This window comes from Enhydra lutris, unplaced genomic scaffold, assembly GCF_002288905.1.
Source record: "Enhydra lutris kenyoni isolate GAN:26980312 unplaced genomic scaffold, ASM228890v2 scaffoldscaffold40, whole genome shotgun sequence".
NCBI lineage: Eukaryota > Metazoa > Chordata > Mammalia > Carnivora > Mustelidae > Enhydra > Enhydra lutris.
In genome coordinates, this window is record NW_019154124.1 from 5,185,437 (window position 1) to 5,204,118 (window position 18,682).

General features: G+C 36.9%; 1 protein-coding gene across 6 annotated transcripts in view; it reads left to right on the top strand.

Annotated features, from left to right (window-relative positions):
• Positions 1 to 18,682, top strand: part of LOC111155226 (origin recognition complex subunit 5) — an 89,854-nt gene that overhangs the window by 36,628 nt on the left and 34,544 nt on the right. For 2 of the 6 annotated variants that reach the window (XM_022515346.1, XM_022515347.1), the window contains exons 9-12: positions 4,497 to 4,549; positions 5,902 to 6,014; positions 6,987 to 7,034; positions 13,595 to 13,705. In XM_022515346.1, coding sequence (XP_022371054.1) covers positions 4,497 to 4,549; positions 5,902 to 6,014; positions 6,987 to 7,034; positions 13,595 to 13,705 — 325 coding nt within the window. Of the gene's footprint in view, positions 1 to 4,496; positions 4,635 to 5,901; positions 6,015 to 6,586; positions 6,688 to 6,986; positions 7,035 to 10,338; positions 10,936 to 13,594; positions 13,706 to 18,682 lie in introns of those variants that run through there. The other 4 variants (XR_002641125.1, XR_002641124.1, XR_002641126.1 and 1 more) reach the window with 4 other exon arrangements.

Genomic DNA, 18,682 nt, shown 5'->3' on the forward strand with positions numbered 1-18,682 from the left:
ATGAAAAATTTATTTTTATTTGCATTTATAAGAAGTAATGAATGTGAAAATGCCTTATAATCTGTGAAGCAATATTGAATTATAAGGTGGAGGAAGTGATCTGTTTTGAAAGTCAGCTTGTTGTGCTAGCTCTGCTCTCCACAAGGTTACTAGTAGTATGTCAGAATTTCCCATATTGCTATACAGGCATACCTTGGAGATATTGCAGATTTTCTTCCAGACTACTGCAATTAAAAAAAATAATAATGCAATAAAGTGAGTCAAATGAGTTTTTTGGTTTCCCAGTGCATATATGTTAGTTTACACTGTACTCTCATCTGTTAAGAGTACAGTAGTTTATCTTAAAAAACTGCACAGTGTACATATACCTTAATAAAAAATATGTTACTGCTAAAAAATGCTAACCATCATCTGAGCTTTCAGTGAGTTGCAATGTTGTTGTTTTGTTTGTTTGTTTGTTTGTTTTTGGCTAGTGTTGGGTCCGTTATCAAAGGAACGAGACTGAGACAAAGTGAAAGTTATGCAAAGCCTTGTACTATGCTAAGCATTAGAAGTTAGACTGACCAGCCAGGGGAATGAGACTGAGACAAAGTGAAAGTTATGTAAAGCTTTATTCTATGCCAAGCATTAGAAGTCGTCTCTGACTGGCCAGGGCTGCCTCCAAAGAGAGCGACGACCCCTCGGTCTTACAGGCTAGTTTTATAGGGCACAACCGCAGACCTCTACGTATGTGGCTTTGGCTGATTAGATGTCTTTTACCTGCCTGGCCTTATTTTAGGTGTGTGTTTTAGCAATGGTTACCTGGAACCGATATCACTAACTGCTGAGGCGTTTATTAAACAACAAAATGGCTACCTAAGCAACATGGTAACAACAAAATGGCTACCTAGGCAACAAAATGGCTATCTAGGCAACATGGAGTCACTCTGGCTAAGCAGGCCCAGGCAGGCCCTAGGGGTTTAACAGGTTTTAACATGAAATTGGCCCCAACACTAGCAGAGGGTCTTGCCTTGATGTCGATGCCTGTTCACTGCTCAGGTTGGTGGTTGTTGAGCATTGAGGTGGCTGTGGCAATTTCTTAAGGCAACAGTGAAATTTACTGCATCTGTAGACTCTTCTTTCATGAACGATTTCTCTGTAGCTTATAATGCTGTTTGATAGCATTTTACCCACAGTAGAACTTTCAAAATTGGAGTCAGTACTTTTAAATCTTCTTGTCACCTTAACAACTAAATTTTTTTTTTTAAGATTTTACTTATTTGACAGACAGAGATCACAAGTAGGCAGAGAGGCAGACAGAGAGAGGAGGAAGCAGGCTCCCCGCTGAGCAGAGAGCCCGATGTGGGGCTTGATCCCAGGACCCTGAGATCATGACCTGAGCCAAAGGCAGAGGCTTTAGCTCACTGAGCCACCCAGGTGCCCCTTAACAACTAAATTTATATAGTATTCTGAATCCTTTGTTGTCATTTCAAAAATCTTCATTAGCATCTTAACCAAATTCCCTTTCAGGAAACCCCTTCCATTGTTCATCTGAAGCAGTTCCTCATCTATAAAAAAGTTCTGTCATGAGATTGCCGCAGTTCAGTTACATCTTCAGGCTCCGCTTCTAATTCTAGTTCTCTTGCTCTTCCACCCCTTCTGCAGTTATTTCTTCCACTGAAGTCTCGAATCCCTCAAAGTCATTCTTGAGGGTTGGAATCAGCTTTTTTTAAACTCCTATTACTGTTGATATTTTGACTTCTTCCCGTGAATCATGAATGTCCTTAATGGCATCTGGACTGGTGAATCCTTCCCAGAAGGTTTTCAATTGACTTTGCTCAGATCCGTCAGAGGAATTACCATCTCTGGCAGCTCTAGCCTTGAGAAATGTATTTCTTCAATAGTAAGACTATAAGGTTGAAGTGACTCCTTGATCAAGAGGCTGCAGAATGGATACTGTGTTAGCAGGCCTGAGAACAACATGAATCTCTTTGTCCATCTCCCTCAGAGGTCTTGGGTGACCAGGTCCATTGTCAGTGAGCAGTCATATGTTGAAAGGAATCTTTTCTGAGCAGTAGGTCTCAACAGTGGGCTTAAAATATTCCGTACACCATGTTGTACACATGCGCTGTCAGCAGGCTTTGTTGCTCCATTGATAGAACACAGGCAAAGTACATTTAGCATCATTCTTAAGGGCCTTGAGATTTTTGGAATGGTCAGTGAGCATTAGCTTCAACTGAAAGTCACCAGCTACATTAGCCCCTTATAAGAGAGTCAGCTCCATAGCTATGAAAGTCCCAGATGGCATCTTTTTCCAGTAGGAGGCTGTTTCACCTACACTGAAAACCTCTTGTTCAGTGCAGCCGCCTTCATTCATGATCTTAGCTAGATCTTCTGGAAGAACTTGCTGCAGCTTCTACATCAGCACTTTCTGCTTCACCTTGCACTTTTATGTTATAGAGATTGTTTCTTTCTTTAAACCTCATGAACCAACCTCTGCTAGTTTCAAACCTTTTTTCTACAGCTTCCTCACCTCTCTCAGCCTTCATAGAATTGAAGAGTTAGGGCCTTGCTCTGGATTAGGCTTTGGCTTAAGGGAGTGTTTTGGCTGTTTTGATCTTCTGTCCATATCACTGTCCATATCCCATATCCAAGACCCCTAAAATATTCTCCAGATCAGCAACAAGGCTGTTTTGCTTTCTTACTGTTTTGTGTGTGTGCTGGAGTAGCACGTTCAGTTTCCTTGAAGAACTTTTTCTTTCCTTTTGCAACTTGGCTAACTGGTGCAAGAGGCCTAGCTATTGGTCTATCTCAGCTTTTGACAGGACTTCCTCACTAGCTCTAATATTCTCTAGCTGGTGATTTAAAGTGAGAGACATGCAACTCTTCCTTTCACTTGAACACTCAGATGCCATTGTAGGGTTACTGATTGGCCCAGTTTCGATATAATTGTGTCTCAGGGAATAGGAAGGCCCAAGGAGAGGAAGAGATGGAGGAATGGCCAGTCAGTAGAGCAGGTAAGTTTGCTGTCCTCTGTGGGTGCAGTTCATGACCCCCAAAACAATTAGAATAGTAATATCAAAGGTCACTTGGTCACAGATCACCATAAGAAATAATAAAAATGAAAAAATTTGAAATAGTATGAGAATTACCCAGATGTGACAAAGAGACATGAAGTGAGCAGTTGCTGTAAGAAAAATGGCACTGATAGATGTGCTTGAAGCAGGGTTGCCACAGAGCTTCAATTTGTAAAAAAAAAAAAAAAGCACTATCTGCAAAGCACAGTGAAGTAAAGCATGATAAAATGAGGTATGCCTTTATTTCCATAATTTTCAGCACTGCTTGCAGTTTTGAAAAAAATACATAGTTTGATTTGGGATATTTAGTTCTGGTCTGGCATTTATTTTTAAATTGGTATATTAAGAGCTGAGTTAAAGAGTTTGAGAGGGTTCTTAGAGATCATTGCATCTAACTGCCTTATTTTTTGGTGAGAAGGTTATTGATTTATTCAAGGTCATACAGCTAAAATGTCTCTTGGGGCAGTCTTTTTCCTTACACTATAGTGTGTTTCCTAATGAATTTTGTCATATCATGGCTTCATATTCTTAATAATATTTGAGGGTGTTTAGTAGTTTTAATTGCAGGTAAGATCAAAGAGGGGCAGTGGAAATGAAATGCCATTCTGTAAGGATTCAGGTCTTAGCTCTGGCCTGGTGTCCTTGGGCAGCTTAACCTGTGGGCCTCAATTTTCTGATGTAATGGTACTTATTTTAAGAGATTGTTATGTAGGGGCACCTGGGTGGCTCAGTCGGTTAAGCATTAGCCTTCGGCCCAGATCATGATCCCAGGGTGCTGGGATTGAGCCCCACGTTGGGTTCCCTGCTCAGTGGGGAGCTCGCCTCTCCCTCTTCCTCTGCTCTTCTCCTCCATTTGAGCTCTCTCTCTCTCTCAGATAGATAAAAATTTTTTTTTTTTTTTTTTAATTTATTTGACACAGAGAGAACACAAGTAGGCAGAGAGGCAGGCAGAGAGAGGGGGGGAAGCAGGCTCCCTGCTGAGCAGAGAGCCCGATGCGGGGCTTGATCCCAGGACCCTGGGATCATGACCTTAGCCACCCAGGAGCCCCTCTTTTTTTTTTTTTAAAGAGTGATTGTTATGGAGTTAGAAATAGTGTATAACGATTGCATTTAATATGCTAACTGGAGCATTGGGAGTTTTAACTGAAGGATAGGTGATGTTATTTATTGGTACTTTTTGATAACTTTAAAATAATGATCAGGAAAAGAGATTAAAAAATTAACATCTGGATATTGATATGTAAGTTTGTGTTGTTTTAATATTCCCTCAATGATTTCGTTAAGGCACAGACATGTACATTGCATGTCTGTGTTGTCTTATTTATAAGGAAATTGATTATTTTCTTAAGCCAAAAAATTACTTTTTCTAGGACTCTTTTAAGTACAGTATACTGATTTCATACATTTTCAAACCATTATTGCTCTTCTATTTTCTTTCAGTTCACAGTGGGAAAAGTTACAGAAAGATGACATAGATCCAGCACAACTTAAAGGTATCAGAGGAAGTATTGAGACAGTTACCAGAGACATTTCTTTAATTGATTACTAATAATCAAGATACTGAAATTAATACTAAAGATAGCATCAGTCAGTAAACGGTGTTATGGAAAAGAATTTAGAAACTATGATGATATTTTAATTAATGATTTTCTCTTAAGTGAAACTCCCAATTTATGAGAGGAAATAATTCTCTAATACCAGTTTTCTATTTTCTAAATGTTGAATTATGTCATGTAAAAATCAAGCAGTTTAATTTCTTTAAATGCTTTTGTTCAGTTCTGTGACACAATTTTATCTCAGTATATATGTATTTCTTGAGTTTTATGTTAATTCAGTTTGGGGGATGCATTTTTGTTGGTTATGTTTAAAAAGCTTTGTGCTTTTGTTTTATTTAAAGAAACTATTATTTTGGATTTATCCCAGTAGAACAACTTGACTTAAAAAAAAATTGAGCAAGTGTCTAAAATATTCTTATTGGAAAAAGTAGATCACTGGCTAGTGGTTGGAGAAAATGGTATAAAATTAAGTGGTGTTGCAATTCTCTTTTTTCTCTTTTGGTTTCTAAATGCCCTAGGTGCTGTACAAGTGATTTTCAGTTGTGTGTTCCAGTGGAAAAAAATAGATGCTAGCCTTAGAAAATCTGCAATAACTGGTCTTCACTATTCCCTAATTGTATGACCTTGAGTCCAATTCAATGTCCTCATCTAAAATAAAAAGAATGTCTAACTTTAACTTATGGCAAGGATTTGAAGATGCCTCAGTAATAAGGTGGCACCTAGCACATTGTCTGTGCTAGATACTCAGTAAATATCAGATTCCTTGCTATCCTGTAAAAATCGATAGTATTTGACCAGCTCCTTTGTTTTATTTATCCATTTATTTAATTATTTCCATAGGGATACAAAAACAAAACCCAGATGTGTTTGCATCAGCAAATATTATAACTTGGTAAGAAATATATGTACAGCTCACTGTTAATACAAGGTATAAAGTTACATGGGTCATAAGTGAAATTCACAAGGTAGGGATAGATTTTTTATTTTGGTATGATAGGAGAGCAGCAGGGGAGTTTAATGGAAAGTATGGCTTTGAAGGGCAGGATGGGTAGGATTTAGACCTCAGAATAGGAGGAGCTAAGCAAAAATAATAGAGTGAGCAAGCATATGATTAATAGTAATGTTCACCACCACTGCCCATTATAATGGTGCTTTAAACTCAGGGAGTAGGTCATTTTTACCAGAGGACACCATATGGAAGTTAAAAGATCAGTGAGAAAAGATAAGAGATACTTAAAATCTTAGTGGTAGCCTACCAAATGCCTTCATGAAAGATTTTTGTTATGTAGGTCTCTCGGCATATACTCACGTGGAGCTTCCCTATTACTCTAAGTTTATTCTAATTGCTGCATACCTCGCTTCATACAATCCAGCAAGAACTGACAAGAGATTCTTCCTTAAGGTAATAATTATTTCTTTTTACTTTGTTTTTGAAGATTCCAGGGATGTTTTGAAATTTCTCAACACCTGTAAGTTCTCAGGGGCAGAGATTAGAATAAGAGATTGCTAAATGTATATTTAGGACTTACTCTTCAAAGACTTTAAATTAGGGTCACAACCTGAAAGTATGTTGCTTCACAGAAGAGTTCAGGTATACTTTAGGTAATAGTTCTAGATTTAAAAAATATATAAATAAGGTTTTGTGTAAAGTATGAAAGATGGGAATAATTTTAAGGGTGGTAACTCCTTTATTCTTCTAAAGCTCCTTCAGTAGTGCCATGCACTCCATACAGCGTTATCCAGAACATTCAGGAGACTCATCTGTGTGTACATTAGTTGGAGAAATCCCATTTTGGAATTGTTTTCTTTTTGGGAAAAAAAATGCAATTTGATTCATTATTAAATATATTTCTAATAAATTTTTATTTGTTGTTCTGCATCTCTCTCCCAGTAGTCTTCGTTTCGTGAAGTCAAGGACCACATCTATTTTTTTCTCCACTATTAAATCCCAAATGCTTAACCAAATGTTCTTAGTGTTTCTTAGGTGAATTGACAGCCTGCCTTAAGGATGAATAAAAACCCATTTATCTGTGGAAGTTTTGTTTTTATACAAACAAATATGCTGTAATAAGCTAGTAAGTTAATAAGTTAATAATAAATTATTAATAGTAATATTAAAATAATAAGTTAATCTCTTAGGAAGTATCACTATTTTAGTTTAACACCTTTTTCTTTAAATACAGAAGTAATCTTGAATATGATTGAAATCTAAGTCAAAGCAGCCTAAAATATGTTGATATTTTAGGTGATAGTAAATAAAATAAGAAATATGTAAATTAGTATTATATATGCCAGGTTTTAAATTATGTTTTCTGTTTTTGTGGAGTATTGCCTTTTTTTTTTCCATCCTAACAATTATTTTCCTTAATTGCAGCATCATGGGAAAATCAAGAAAACCAACTTTCTAAAGAAACACGAAAAGGTATTTACCTTCTAATTTCTCTTGGGAAAAACTCATGAATTCAGGTCACTGTGGAAAGTGGATAAATGCATGCTTTTATTAGTCATTTGGATATAAGAATTGATAAGATACCATTATAATGTTGTTGTATTTTGTTACATTGAACGTGGTGATGAAGACACATTCGGGTGAGCTGGTATTGGAGATAAAAGTGAGTTGACAAGTTCTTTCAGTGAATTCATAGATGAAAAAGATTACCCTGGAATTTTTAACTAAACACAGCTGGTTTTCCTGTTTCTTCCTTTGAAACCCTCACAAAAATGACCCTGAAGAAATAATAAAGGTGAACATATGGGGACTAAGTGGACGAGAGACCCACACGACTTGGAACTGCATTGTAGGTAGATGCACAGATGACTGAAAAGGCCGAGAGGGCAGGCACCCAAGCCCCAAAGCAAGCAGGTTTGTGGAATGTGGAATAGCTTAGAAATCAGAGGCCCTGAGCACATTTGAAGGCAGGGTGTAGGGCCACGTTGAAACTGGCGGATGGAGTGTGTGGACTGCTCAGATACTTGTTCTGCTCTGTATATCAAAACCACTGCTGCCTCTCTTGGGAAAAGGTGGAGAAGTTCTGTCTGTAAACTTTATGCCATAGAAGCTGTGAGTCTTGTTTCTCAGTTCCATTCTTAAAAGCAGTTTTTCTCAGTATGCTCTTCTAAGATGGTAGTGTTTTCTCATGACTTTGAAGACATTGTTATGCTGTCTCTGGCTGTATTGTTGCCACTAAAAAATTTGCTGTTAGTCTGTTATTCCTTTGTTGATACCTGTGTTTTTCTCTACAAGTTCCTACAAGTTCTTCTTGTTTTTCTCTTACACGTTTTCCCTCTTGTTTTCCTTTAGTGTTTTTACTGTTTGACTGTGGTGGATCTGGGATTGAATTTTCTAATTGGGGTTCGTTTTGTTTCCTGAATTTGAATAACGATGCCTTTATTCAGTTCTGATGAATTAACTTTTCAAATATTAGCTTCTCCCTCATTCTCTCTAACAATGTCTTCCTGAAATGCTGATTAGATATAGGTCAGATCTTCCTACTCTGTCCTCGTCTCTTAAGTCTTTTTCATTCTTTATTACCTTTAGGCTCTGTATGCTGAATTCTGGGTGATCTCTTCACTTCTATGTTCTGACTTTCTCTCCAGCTTTGTTTCTTTTGTTTAAATCACCTTTATAATTCCAATAATGTCATTTGTAATTTTTAGATGTTTCATTGGTTCACGTCTGATCACTTTTATATTTTTCCTAGTCCCATTTTTCTTTAACAGAGAAATATTTTATATTCTGATATTAGATGTCCTTGTCAATCTACGAAATCTCCATTTTCTGTTTTTACTCACTCATGTATGTAATTCCTTGCTCCTGAACATTTTATTACTTTTAATTGTTGACTGAACTTCATCTTGGAAGTTTTGAGGCCTGAAGTGTGTTCCTTTAGAAAGGTTTTTTGTTTACTTCTGTGCAGGCACTTAAGAACGCCAGTAACCTATGATCATTTGAAATTCAGATCTTAGCCTTGGGGGTTTTCAGACCACAGAGGTACTGTGAATTCTGCCCCCATCTCAACATTAAGCTACAGTTTCTAGTTGAAATTCTCAGGGAAGACTTTTGTCTTCCCTTCATACTGAGTTAGAGTTTGGCAGGGAAATTTTCTTAGCAGATCCATTTGCTTGGAATGGAAAATTTTTTCTGGTATTGCCTCTTCATTGACACATCTCTGATTAGGCTTTCCACCATAGGCAGATCATTGATTTTGTACCTTCTTTCTTATGTGTATAGTTGGTTTGGGTAATAAAGGATTGTTAGGAGAGAGTGCTTACAGCTGGGGTGGTCAGGAAAGGATCTGTGGTAGGCTTGCATATGAGTGGCACTCAAAAATCATGGGGATTGGGGCACCTGGTGGCTCATTTGGTTAAGCATCTGTCTTTGGTTCAGGTCATGATCTCAGGGTGCTAGGATCAAGCCCCGTGTTGGGCTCCCTGCTCTCTGGGGAGTCTGCTTCTCCCTCTCTCTCTCTCTCTTCCCCCTACCTTTGTTCTCGCTTGCTCTCTCTCTTCTCTCTCTCAAATAAATAAATCTAAAAAAAAAAAAAAAAAAAAAAATTAAAGAATGGTGGGAACTGATGGTGTCCGTGATCAAAGGAGCCAGGCTGATACAAAGTGAAGGTCAAGCAAAGCTTTATTTCGTGCCAGCATCAAGAATCAAACTGACCTGTCGGGGTCGTCTCTTACAGAGAGAGCAACCACCCCCAGCTTCACAGACTGGCTTTTATAGAGTAAAGGCCATGTGGTTGAGCCTGGCCAATGAGATCATCTCCACCTGGCCTGACTTGTCCTTGCATTCTGGGCTCTGTTACCTCCACCTGACCTGACCCGTCCTTGTGTTTGGGCTCTGTTATTAGGGACTGGTCGACCATATTTTACTGGTTTCCCGGACTTGCTTCTAAGTAAGTTCCTCCAGGGGTGGGGTGGGGGGGCAGGGCCAGTTTAAGTTTTACTGCACAAACAACAAAATGGCTGTTCAATCGAGATGGAGTCGCTCTGGCTAAGTAGGCCCTTACAGGAACTGGATGTGCAAAGATGGGAGAGGGGGTATTCCACTTGAGGTAATAATTAGGGCCAAGGTGAGAAAGTGTAGGGCATATAAAAGAAATAGCAAAATGTAATTGGCTGAAGTGTGAAGTGAGTTTCAGAGAAAAGTCATGTGAGGCTAGATTATAGAAGAATTTTGTTACTCACCAGTTCCTTAAGGGAAGGAAGCCCATCTGTTCACATCTGTATCTCAGCACTTGGTGGTATTTGTGGGTGTTTACAAGTGAATAGGTAGAATAAAGAAAATTGAAGAATGAACATAAGGCTAAGAATTTTAGGCCTGTTCTTTAGACAGAGAAAACCATTTAAGGATTTTGATGGGGAGGGGAGATACATGAGGGCTTTATGAAGGTCAGTGAGGACTGTGACATCCTGGCAATTGAGACCACCCCTATGGAACGAGTGGATTTGCACTTGTTTGTCCTTCCCTGAGAAGGGCAGTCTTGACAGAGGGAACCGTATGAGCAAAGACCTCATGAGAATGTCTAGTTGTAAAGGAAGTGTAGTTCTTCTGATGAGATTCTTACTGATTTGACCTTCATAGTAAGTAGCCTCTTTTGTCTTTGGTTCATGTCCTTTTAAAAATCTGAGTTTAACTGAAAGCTCCCTGCGTATACCTACTAGTTTATATTTTTGTTTCCTCTCTTCCTTGAAATCTTGATTGAATGTTTATCTTATGCCAGGCACTCTGCTGGATGCTATGGATAGCGTGGAGAACAGAATAGCCGTTGTCTCTGCCTTCATGAAGCTTTCAATCTAATCAAGACAATACACATTAAAAAGCAGACCGTATGGATAATTATTGTAACAGTTGTTTTGAAAATACTATATATCTTCGATTGTATAATTCTTTTTCTCTATCCTTAGCTGACACTGATTTTTTCAAGATTTTACTTTTTAATTCAACTAATGCCTGTGTGTGATGCCAGATTATTTGCCCACCAGTTTATGTAGAAAAGCAATAGTTTTCCCCCTCTCCTTGCCCATAGTCTCATTCCCCTCTTCTCTGAGTTGTTTCTAGTTTTAGTTTTTTCTAGTATAAATATTCATAACTCTAAGTTTCTCTCTCTGTTTTTCTTGGTGTAACTTGACACCAAATTTGATGCCATTTAACTCCCAAAAATTTGATTTGATTTCCTTTTTTTGATCTATTTTTACAGGTCTTCATTCTTTTTAATGAGCTCTATAATGAATTTAGTAGGCATTTCTCAGACTTTGCCTTCCCCTCTAGGAGGGAAGCCAGTTTGCGTGTATAGCACAAAACGAGTTCACTGAGGAAGGTAAATATCATATGCCTCATGTGCCACTAGGACACTTTAATTTTAAATTGGATGTGTGTTTTCTAACCAGAAAATGTAAAAAGTGAAAATCTTTCCATTCCAAGCAAATGGATTTGGTAAGAAAATTTCCCTGCCAGACTCTGACTCTGTGTGAAACGAGGACAAAAGTCTTCCCTGAGAATTTCAACTAGAAACTAGGTTTTAACAATGATGTGGGGACAGAATTCGCAGTACTTCTATGGCAGAGGGAGAGGGAGACAGACAGTCTCAAGCAGACTCTGTGCTGAGCATGGAGCCCAACATGGGACTGGATCTCATGACTCTGAGATCATGACCTGAGCCAAAACCAGGAGTCAGATGCTGTGCCATGCAGGCGCCTGGATGTTAACCACAGTTCTTAAACTCATTCAACGGACAAATGATTAGTAACAAATGATTAGTATCTAGAATTTTTTTTTTAAGAGTTATATAAACCCTTAAGAAAAAGGCAAAAATCCAGTCGATAAGTGGGTAAATGATATAAGAAGGATAGCTGATCATGGTGAGTATACCTGAAACTGACAGAGTCTAGTTAATTATTCTGTAGGTGTATTATTGTGATTCATTTTTGGGTAACATCTGCCTTTTTCAGTTGCCTAACAAACCTGACATGATTATCAGCCTCATTCACTAATGAGAGAAATGAATCTCTATTTTTATTTATTTGCTTTTTTTTTTTTTTTTTTGAGAAATGAAACTTGAAACAACAGCCATTATTTCATGTTCTTGGATTGGCAAAACTAAAAAAACAAAACAAAACAAAACAAAAAAAACAAAAACACCCTGATGATTTTATTGGTAATAATGTAGAAGAATAAGAGCCTGCGTATTCTGTTTGTTGGCCATAATAAAGTTAATATGGGAGTGTACTTTGTATTGGTCACGATAGGCTGAGTTGTGCTGTAGCAAAAACCCCAAACCCTCAGTGGATTAACATAACAAAGATTTATATGTTGTTCATGACACAATGGTGTATGGGCTGGGTGGCCCTCTTTTGTAGTGATGCCAAGTAAAACATGGTGATTTCTAAAGTGGCTACCAAAGGGTAAGAAGATTAAAGGATTAAAAGAAGATTAAAGGTCTGAGAGGCCAGGCTTGGAAATAGGTGATATCACATTCACCCCTAGTCATCTAACGGGCAGGAGATACTGAGAAATGTAGTTTTCTCTGTGCCCCAGATGGAATTGTTGATGATCACACAGCATTGTCTCTGCCCTCTGCTTTCTGCTTTAGTTTCTCAGTCCCACTTAGAGAAACTCACACATGTGCACAAGGGGAAATGTGGTCCATCACAGGATTACTTGTGATGAATTACAGTGATGAATTTTTAGATGTAGACAGTGATTTGTCTTAAAATGGAATTCTGTAGGGTTGCTTCAGAACAGAACTCAGAAGTGCATGTATCGATATGGATAAACCTCAAAAACATATTGAAGGAAAAAAAGCAACTAGTGGTATGGCCAAAATAATATCATTTATATGAAGTTAGATCTTGCAGATAATGCTGTATATTGTTTATGAATGCATCTGTAGTAGCTGTATAAAAATTGTCACGAAAGTGGCAAAAACACCAAATTCTGGATAGTGGTTCCTTTTAGGGAGAAAATGGGATGTGAGAGGAGTGTAAAGGACCTTTAGTTTATCTGTAATGTGATCCAATGTTTTTTCTTTGCACATATCCCATATTGTTAGGGGTTGATAAAATTGGGTGCTGGGCACATCATTATTCATTATATCAGCCCCTGTACTTTTCTAAATGGTTGAAGTATTTAATGAGAAAGGATAAAAAGTTTAAGACCTGGAAAATGATTTCTAAACTATTTTTTAGATATAAATAGCTGAGGTAAACATACACTTCATTTTGTAATTCTGTGTAGGTATTTTTCTTTACAGTCATTCTTTGAAGAAATAGTTTTTCTCATGCATGTAAATGCAGATTTCCATTTATTTGCCATTGTGCTAATATAGAGTACTTATATTCTAACAGTGCTACTAAAACTATCTTGGAGTGGACCTTGAGCACTTCAGTTTTCTGGTGACAAGACATTGTACCATATGGCTTTGTACACAAATATGCACATTTTATAATCTTTCAGTTTTTAAATTTTACATTATTACAGGGTGACAGCTTATTCACAAGTTATCAAATCTTTTTGGGTTTCCAAGCTAGTATTTACTATAACTGATTTTTTTAGAACTATTAATGTTGAACAAATGTATTTTCCTGGTGATGGCACAAAAAGAAGTGAATAGTGAAAAGTAAGGATTAAGTTCTAGTCAAGGAATTAGGACCCGGACCCTGGTTTTGGTTATGGACTATTTTGACAGATGACCTAGCTTAACTCACTTACCATCTGGTTATAACAACAGAATATGTATGATGTTCAGGACTAGGGATGGACAACTTGTGAGTTGTTTATTTAATACCTGTTTATACTAAGAAAATCTTAAAGAAAATGTTGACTGATAAGCCATTATATCAGCTAAGGTTTTAGCGTTGAGACTAAAAGTTAGAATTGTTAGGCTCTTTGGGGTATATTGTATGTATATTGTTACTGGGAATTTGTGGTACAGAAAGTGAGTTCGCTATAAGAAGAAAATCCATGTTCTTTTGTTACAGACAAGCAATCATCTTCTCGGACCAAAACCATTTCCACTAGACAGATTATTAGCAATATTATATAGTATCGTGGACAGTAGAGTTGCTCCAACAGCAAACATCTTTTCCCAGGTAAGCTTAATAATAAGTTTTTATCTGTCCTCTATGTCTTTATGGAATTCTTCAGGTAATATAGTTGGTATAGTTCCAGGCATTTAGATTTTTAATTAGCATATGTTACTGTTTTAACTAAGAACAGTATGTTCTTGGTAAGTACTTGAAAATTCCAAATACAGAATCTTTGAGGGTATCCCTGAATTTGCTTCTATTTACAGGTGTAACTTGATGACCAAACCAACTTGATGTTTCCAGATGTTTTCTTTTTTCAGTAAAAGAATTTTTAAATTAAATTATAATTATCTTGCTGATTTAAGTAAGTGGCTTCATGATGAAATTGATGAATTATTATGTAGAAGTATAATCTAATGAACACAAAATTTTTAAAAAGTATTTGTAAGAAAGTAATCTATAATATCTTTATTTCTCATATATATGTCAACAGTATGATTTAAAAAAAAATTTTTTTCCAGAATGATTAAGTTCTCAAAATTTTCACTAGATGGCAGCAGTAACAAAAATATGAAATATAATCGCTTCTCAGCCTTTTGACTAAGATCCAGTGAAAAATATGAAAAATATATATTTTTAAAATAAAGTCATTAAGCTTTCTTTTGGTTGACTTTCTCAGAAAAATCTGTTTATTAAAAATATAGTCACAATAGATTTCTTAAATGGTCCAGAAAAACGGTTCCTAGCATACGGTATGAATGGCTGGAAGATAAAACAATTGATGTGACTAGTATTACTAAAAAGCACTTCGGACTTTGCAATGAGCATTTTGTTCTCTATATATGTTTTTAGGTTGAGAAATACATAAATAATAACATTTATGTTTAAATTTGCTGCAAATAAATTTAGTCCCTGAACAAATGTTTGACTTGTAATCTAATCTATGCTGGTAACTTTTTTTTTTTTCCCCTGAGATTTTATATTTGAGAGAGATAGAGAGCATGAGTACGGGAGCAGGGTGGGCAGAGAGAGGGTGCTAAGCAGGAGGCCCTACCTAGGCTCTATCCAGGACCCTGGGATCATGACCTGAGCTGAAGGCAGATGCTTAAGCCACCCAGGCACCCCCCGAAATTAATTTTTAATCAGACTTTACATTTGTTAATAGCTTTCTACATATAATAGATGACTTTTTGTTTTGTTTTTTGCTGTTGCAATAACTATGAAACAGCAGGTATTATTATCTTTATTAAAAGGTACTGAGCTTTAGGGAGGTTAAGTGGTATTCCCAGAATGACACAATGAGTAAATCACTGACAACCAAAGCCTAGAGAGGTGAGGTACATGATTAAGGAAGGCCTTTACATCACATGTGATTATACTTCGCAAGTGCCCCAAAATTACCTTTGTGCAAAGGAGGGAATGATAATAAATGTTTTCTTTTTTCCTTTTGGAAAGCTTGTAATTTGTCCTGGGGGAATAAAACATGTACATAAGAATAATGGTGTAAGGGTGTATGGATGCTGGATAGTGCGGTTGAGAATTTTAGAGCAGAGAGAGCACTTTTGGATTGGGCAGGGTGAGAGAAAGCTTCACAGAAAAGGTGAAATATGGAGCTGGGCTGTGGAGAATGAGTAGGAGTCATTTCTTTAAGTATTTCTGGTTTATGTAAGTGATAGGTGTTTGTTATACAAAAAAAAAAAAAATGAGAAATTGGATAAATAAAAAGGAAAAGAAATAGATAAAGCTGACATCTTACTTCCAATGGGTAGAGTTAGAGATTTAAGAAGGGGAAATGATAGGAGTAAAGGGATGGGAGTGGGGAAAAAACAAGACACATCTGTGAACTGTCGCCCCGATTTTGTTGAAGAGTGGATGGGGTTGTATCGTTGTGGTGATGGCCGTCACTGTCCCTGTGGTCCAGGACGGGTAGTACTGCCATCGCCACACATAACGCCTCGCCCTCGATGCCTTCCATGTTGGACCTTATGTTGCGAGAGTGTTTTGCATCTTAGGAAGTTTGCCGTGTACTCGGTTAGTCTTGGAGAAGGAACTGAAGCTCAGTGTCTCAAAGATCTGCCCAAGGCCACACAGCAAATCACTGGCAGCATCCAGACTTGGATGCAGATGTTCCCAGCAGCAGGTCTAGTTTATAGGGATAGACAGTCAAAACCAGCACGAGGTTGCTGATTGGGAGATTTACTAGCTACTCTGAGGCTTTGATTAGAGAAGAACAGTATCACCAGTGTTTATGCTTTCAACAGTGTCCGTAATGTAATTAAGAAACAGCTTGGCCTAAATGTATCTTTGTTTTTAAAATGAAGTTAATCTCTCTTCAACCTTAACAATCTAAATGAAGTTTTTGTTCTTTATTTCTTCTCAGCAGTAATCAAAATGATAATTTTGTATATTTAAAATATGGCTTTAAATGAATTCGTGTTCCTTTGATGACAAATCATTTAGGACTTGATCTCAGTGATTCCCATTTGGGATACAGAGGGATAGATGCAACTAACCCTATGAAGTTGACCTCTACTTTTGCTTGGTCAGTAAAGTATCCAAGAAAATTAAGTAGCATGTATACTGTGTTTAAGAACAAAATGTGGCAGAAACCACATTTAGAAAAAGGGTTATTTCTTCCACAGGTTTACTTTTGTCCCCTTCCCATTGATTCCCAGTGACCTTTTCTATTTTTTTTTTTAAGGATTTTATTTATTTAATTGACAGAGAGATTACAGGTAGGCAGAGAGGCAGGTAGAGAGAGGGAGAAGCAGGTTCCCTGCTGAGCAGAGAGCCCAATGTGAGGCTCGATCCCAGGACCCTGAGATCGTGACCTGAGCTGAAGGCAGAGGCTTAACCCACTGAGCAACCCAGGATCCCTGACTTTTTCTATTTTTATTGTTTCATTCAGCCATCAGACTTTACTCTTGCCCATAGGAATGATAATTTCCTTAAGTTCACTTAATTTTTTAAGTGAGAGGAGGATGCCCACATTTGTGTTGGCCTTGCTTATTTGATAGGAACACTAGATGGCGATATTGATGCATTCTAGCTTTAAGATGAACTAAGGAAACAGCTTTACATCTTCAATAGTGTTTCATGTTTAGAGAAAGCTGTTTGTTAAATGAACACATTGGTCTATTTGGACAGAAATACAATTGCCTGAAGATGTTTAATGATATATACATGTATGTATGCATACATGTGTACACGTTCATGAAAATGTAAATAAGATTGGAAAATAATTGTGTTGCATGAATATTTTCTACCTGGAAGTAAAATGTTTTCTGTTGGCTGTTGTGTGTCTTTAATGAGAAGATAATGTGTTATTTTTCTAATTATTTATTCCATATGGAACTGTCTTAAGGGTTTATTTCATAATAATATGCTGTTCTTTTAGTTTGACTTACCAGTTATATAATTATTTATTATTTTTTATATATAACAAATTGATCAGATGTGGTAGATATGTTCACAGTTTACTTGAAGTGGAATTTTATTTACACTGCATTTTATTCAAATCCATTTAAATCTATTCTGTAAAAAAAATTATAAAAATAGTAGCTTAAGGAATCTTTGAAGTTAAAATTCCAAGTGAGAATAATAATCAAATTCATAATAGTATTAGTAACAGTATTGTATTATAGTTGGTATTCTTCTGAATTTATTCTTTATTAAATTTTAGATACGGGGCACCTGGGTGGCTCAGTGGGTTAAAGCCTCTGCCTTCGGCTCAGGTCATAATCCCAGGGTCTTGGGATTGAGCCCCGCATTGGGCTCTCTGGTCAGTGGGGAGCCTGCTTCCTCCTCTCTCTGTCTGCCTCTCTGCCTACTTGTGATCTCTTTCTGTCAAATAAATAAATAAAACCTTAAAAAAATTTTTAAATACAATTCTATTCATTAATTTTTTTAGTCTCTTAAATAGGTAAAAGAATATTAGCACATTTAACTTTTTATTAGATTAATGCTCAGATTTTTCAGATTGAAATATGGTTTTTAAATTTTTCTGAGACTTTAAGATAAGTCTAGCCTTATCCAATTTAACGTCATTGTGTTGTCAAGATCATGGATTATTTTAAAAATTGTCACTCACATAAAACAAATGTAGCTCTTATATATGTGTATGAACTTTGTGAATGGCAAAGCATTAATTCTGGTGTTTTCATTCTTTTTTTCCTGTCAGCATGGCTAGAATGGGTAAACTATACCATTTACATGCAGGAAGTAGTAAAGTTTAGAGGTATTACTTTCAAATTTTAATTTGATCAGAAATGTTATTGAAGACCATTTATCATCTTTAAAAGAAATACTGCTGAGGGGCGCCTGGGTGGCTCAGTGGGTTAAAGCCTCTGCCTTCGGCTTGGGTCATGATCCTGGGGGTCCTGGGATTGAGCCCTGCATCCGGCTTGGCGGGGAGCCTGCTTCCCCCCCACCCCCATCTCTCTGCTTGCTTCTCTATCTACTTGTGGTCTCTGTCTGTCAAATAAATAAATAAAATCTTAAAAAAAAAAAAAAAAGAAATACTGCTGAATTGTCCTTTTTTTTTTTTTTCCAGAAGTATATTAAAACCAGGTTATGCTTTTTTATTTTCTTTTTTTTCCTTGAAGAAAAATGATAATTTGTTTGGAAATTTTTTCATGATCTATTTCATCCTTTTGATATTTCAGTATCTTCTCTTACTCATCCTTGTTGACTTCCTCCATAGTCTTATATTTAGGTGAACATAGTAGGAACAGTTCTTTAAGATTGTAATCATGTATATTACTTATTTTAAAATATTAAGCCATAGTGTCTTCTCTTTTCTTAGAGGATAAACTTGCTGAAGAATTTATTTCTAAAATTACTGATAGTGGGTTGTTTTTTTTTTTTAAGATTTAATTTATTTATTTGAGAGAGAGACAGCGAGAGAGGGAACACAAGCAGGGGGAGTGGGAGAGGGAGAAGCAGGCTTACTGCTGAGCAGGGAACCCTACGTGGGGCTCGATGACCTGAGCTGAGGGCAGCTGCTTAACAGCCTGAGCCACCCAGATGTCCCAATAGTGG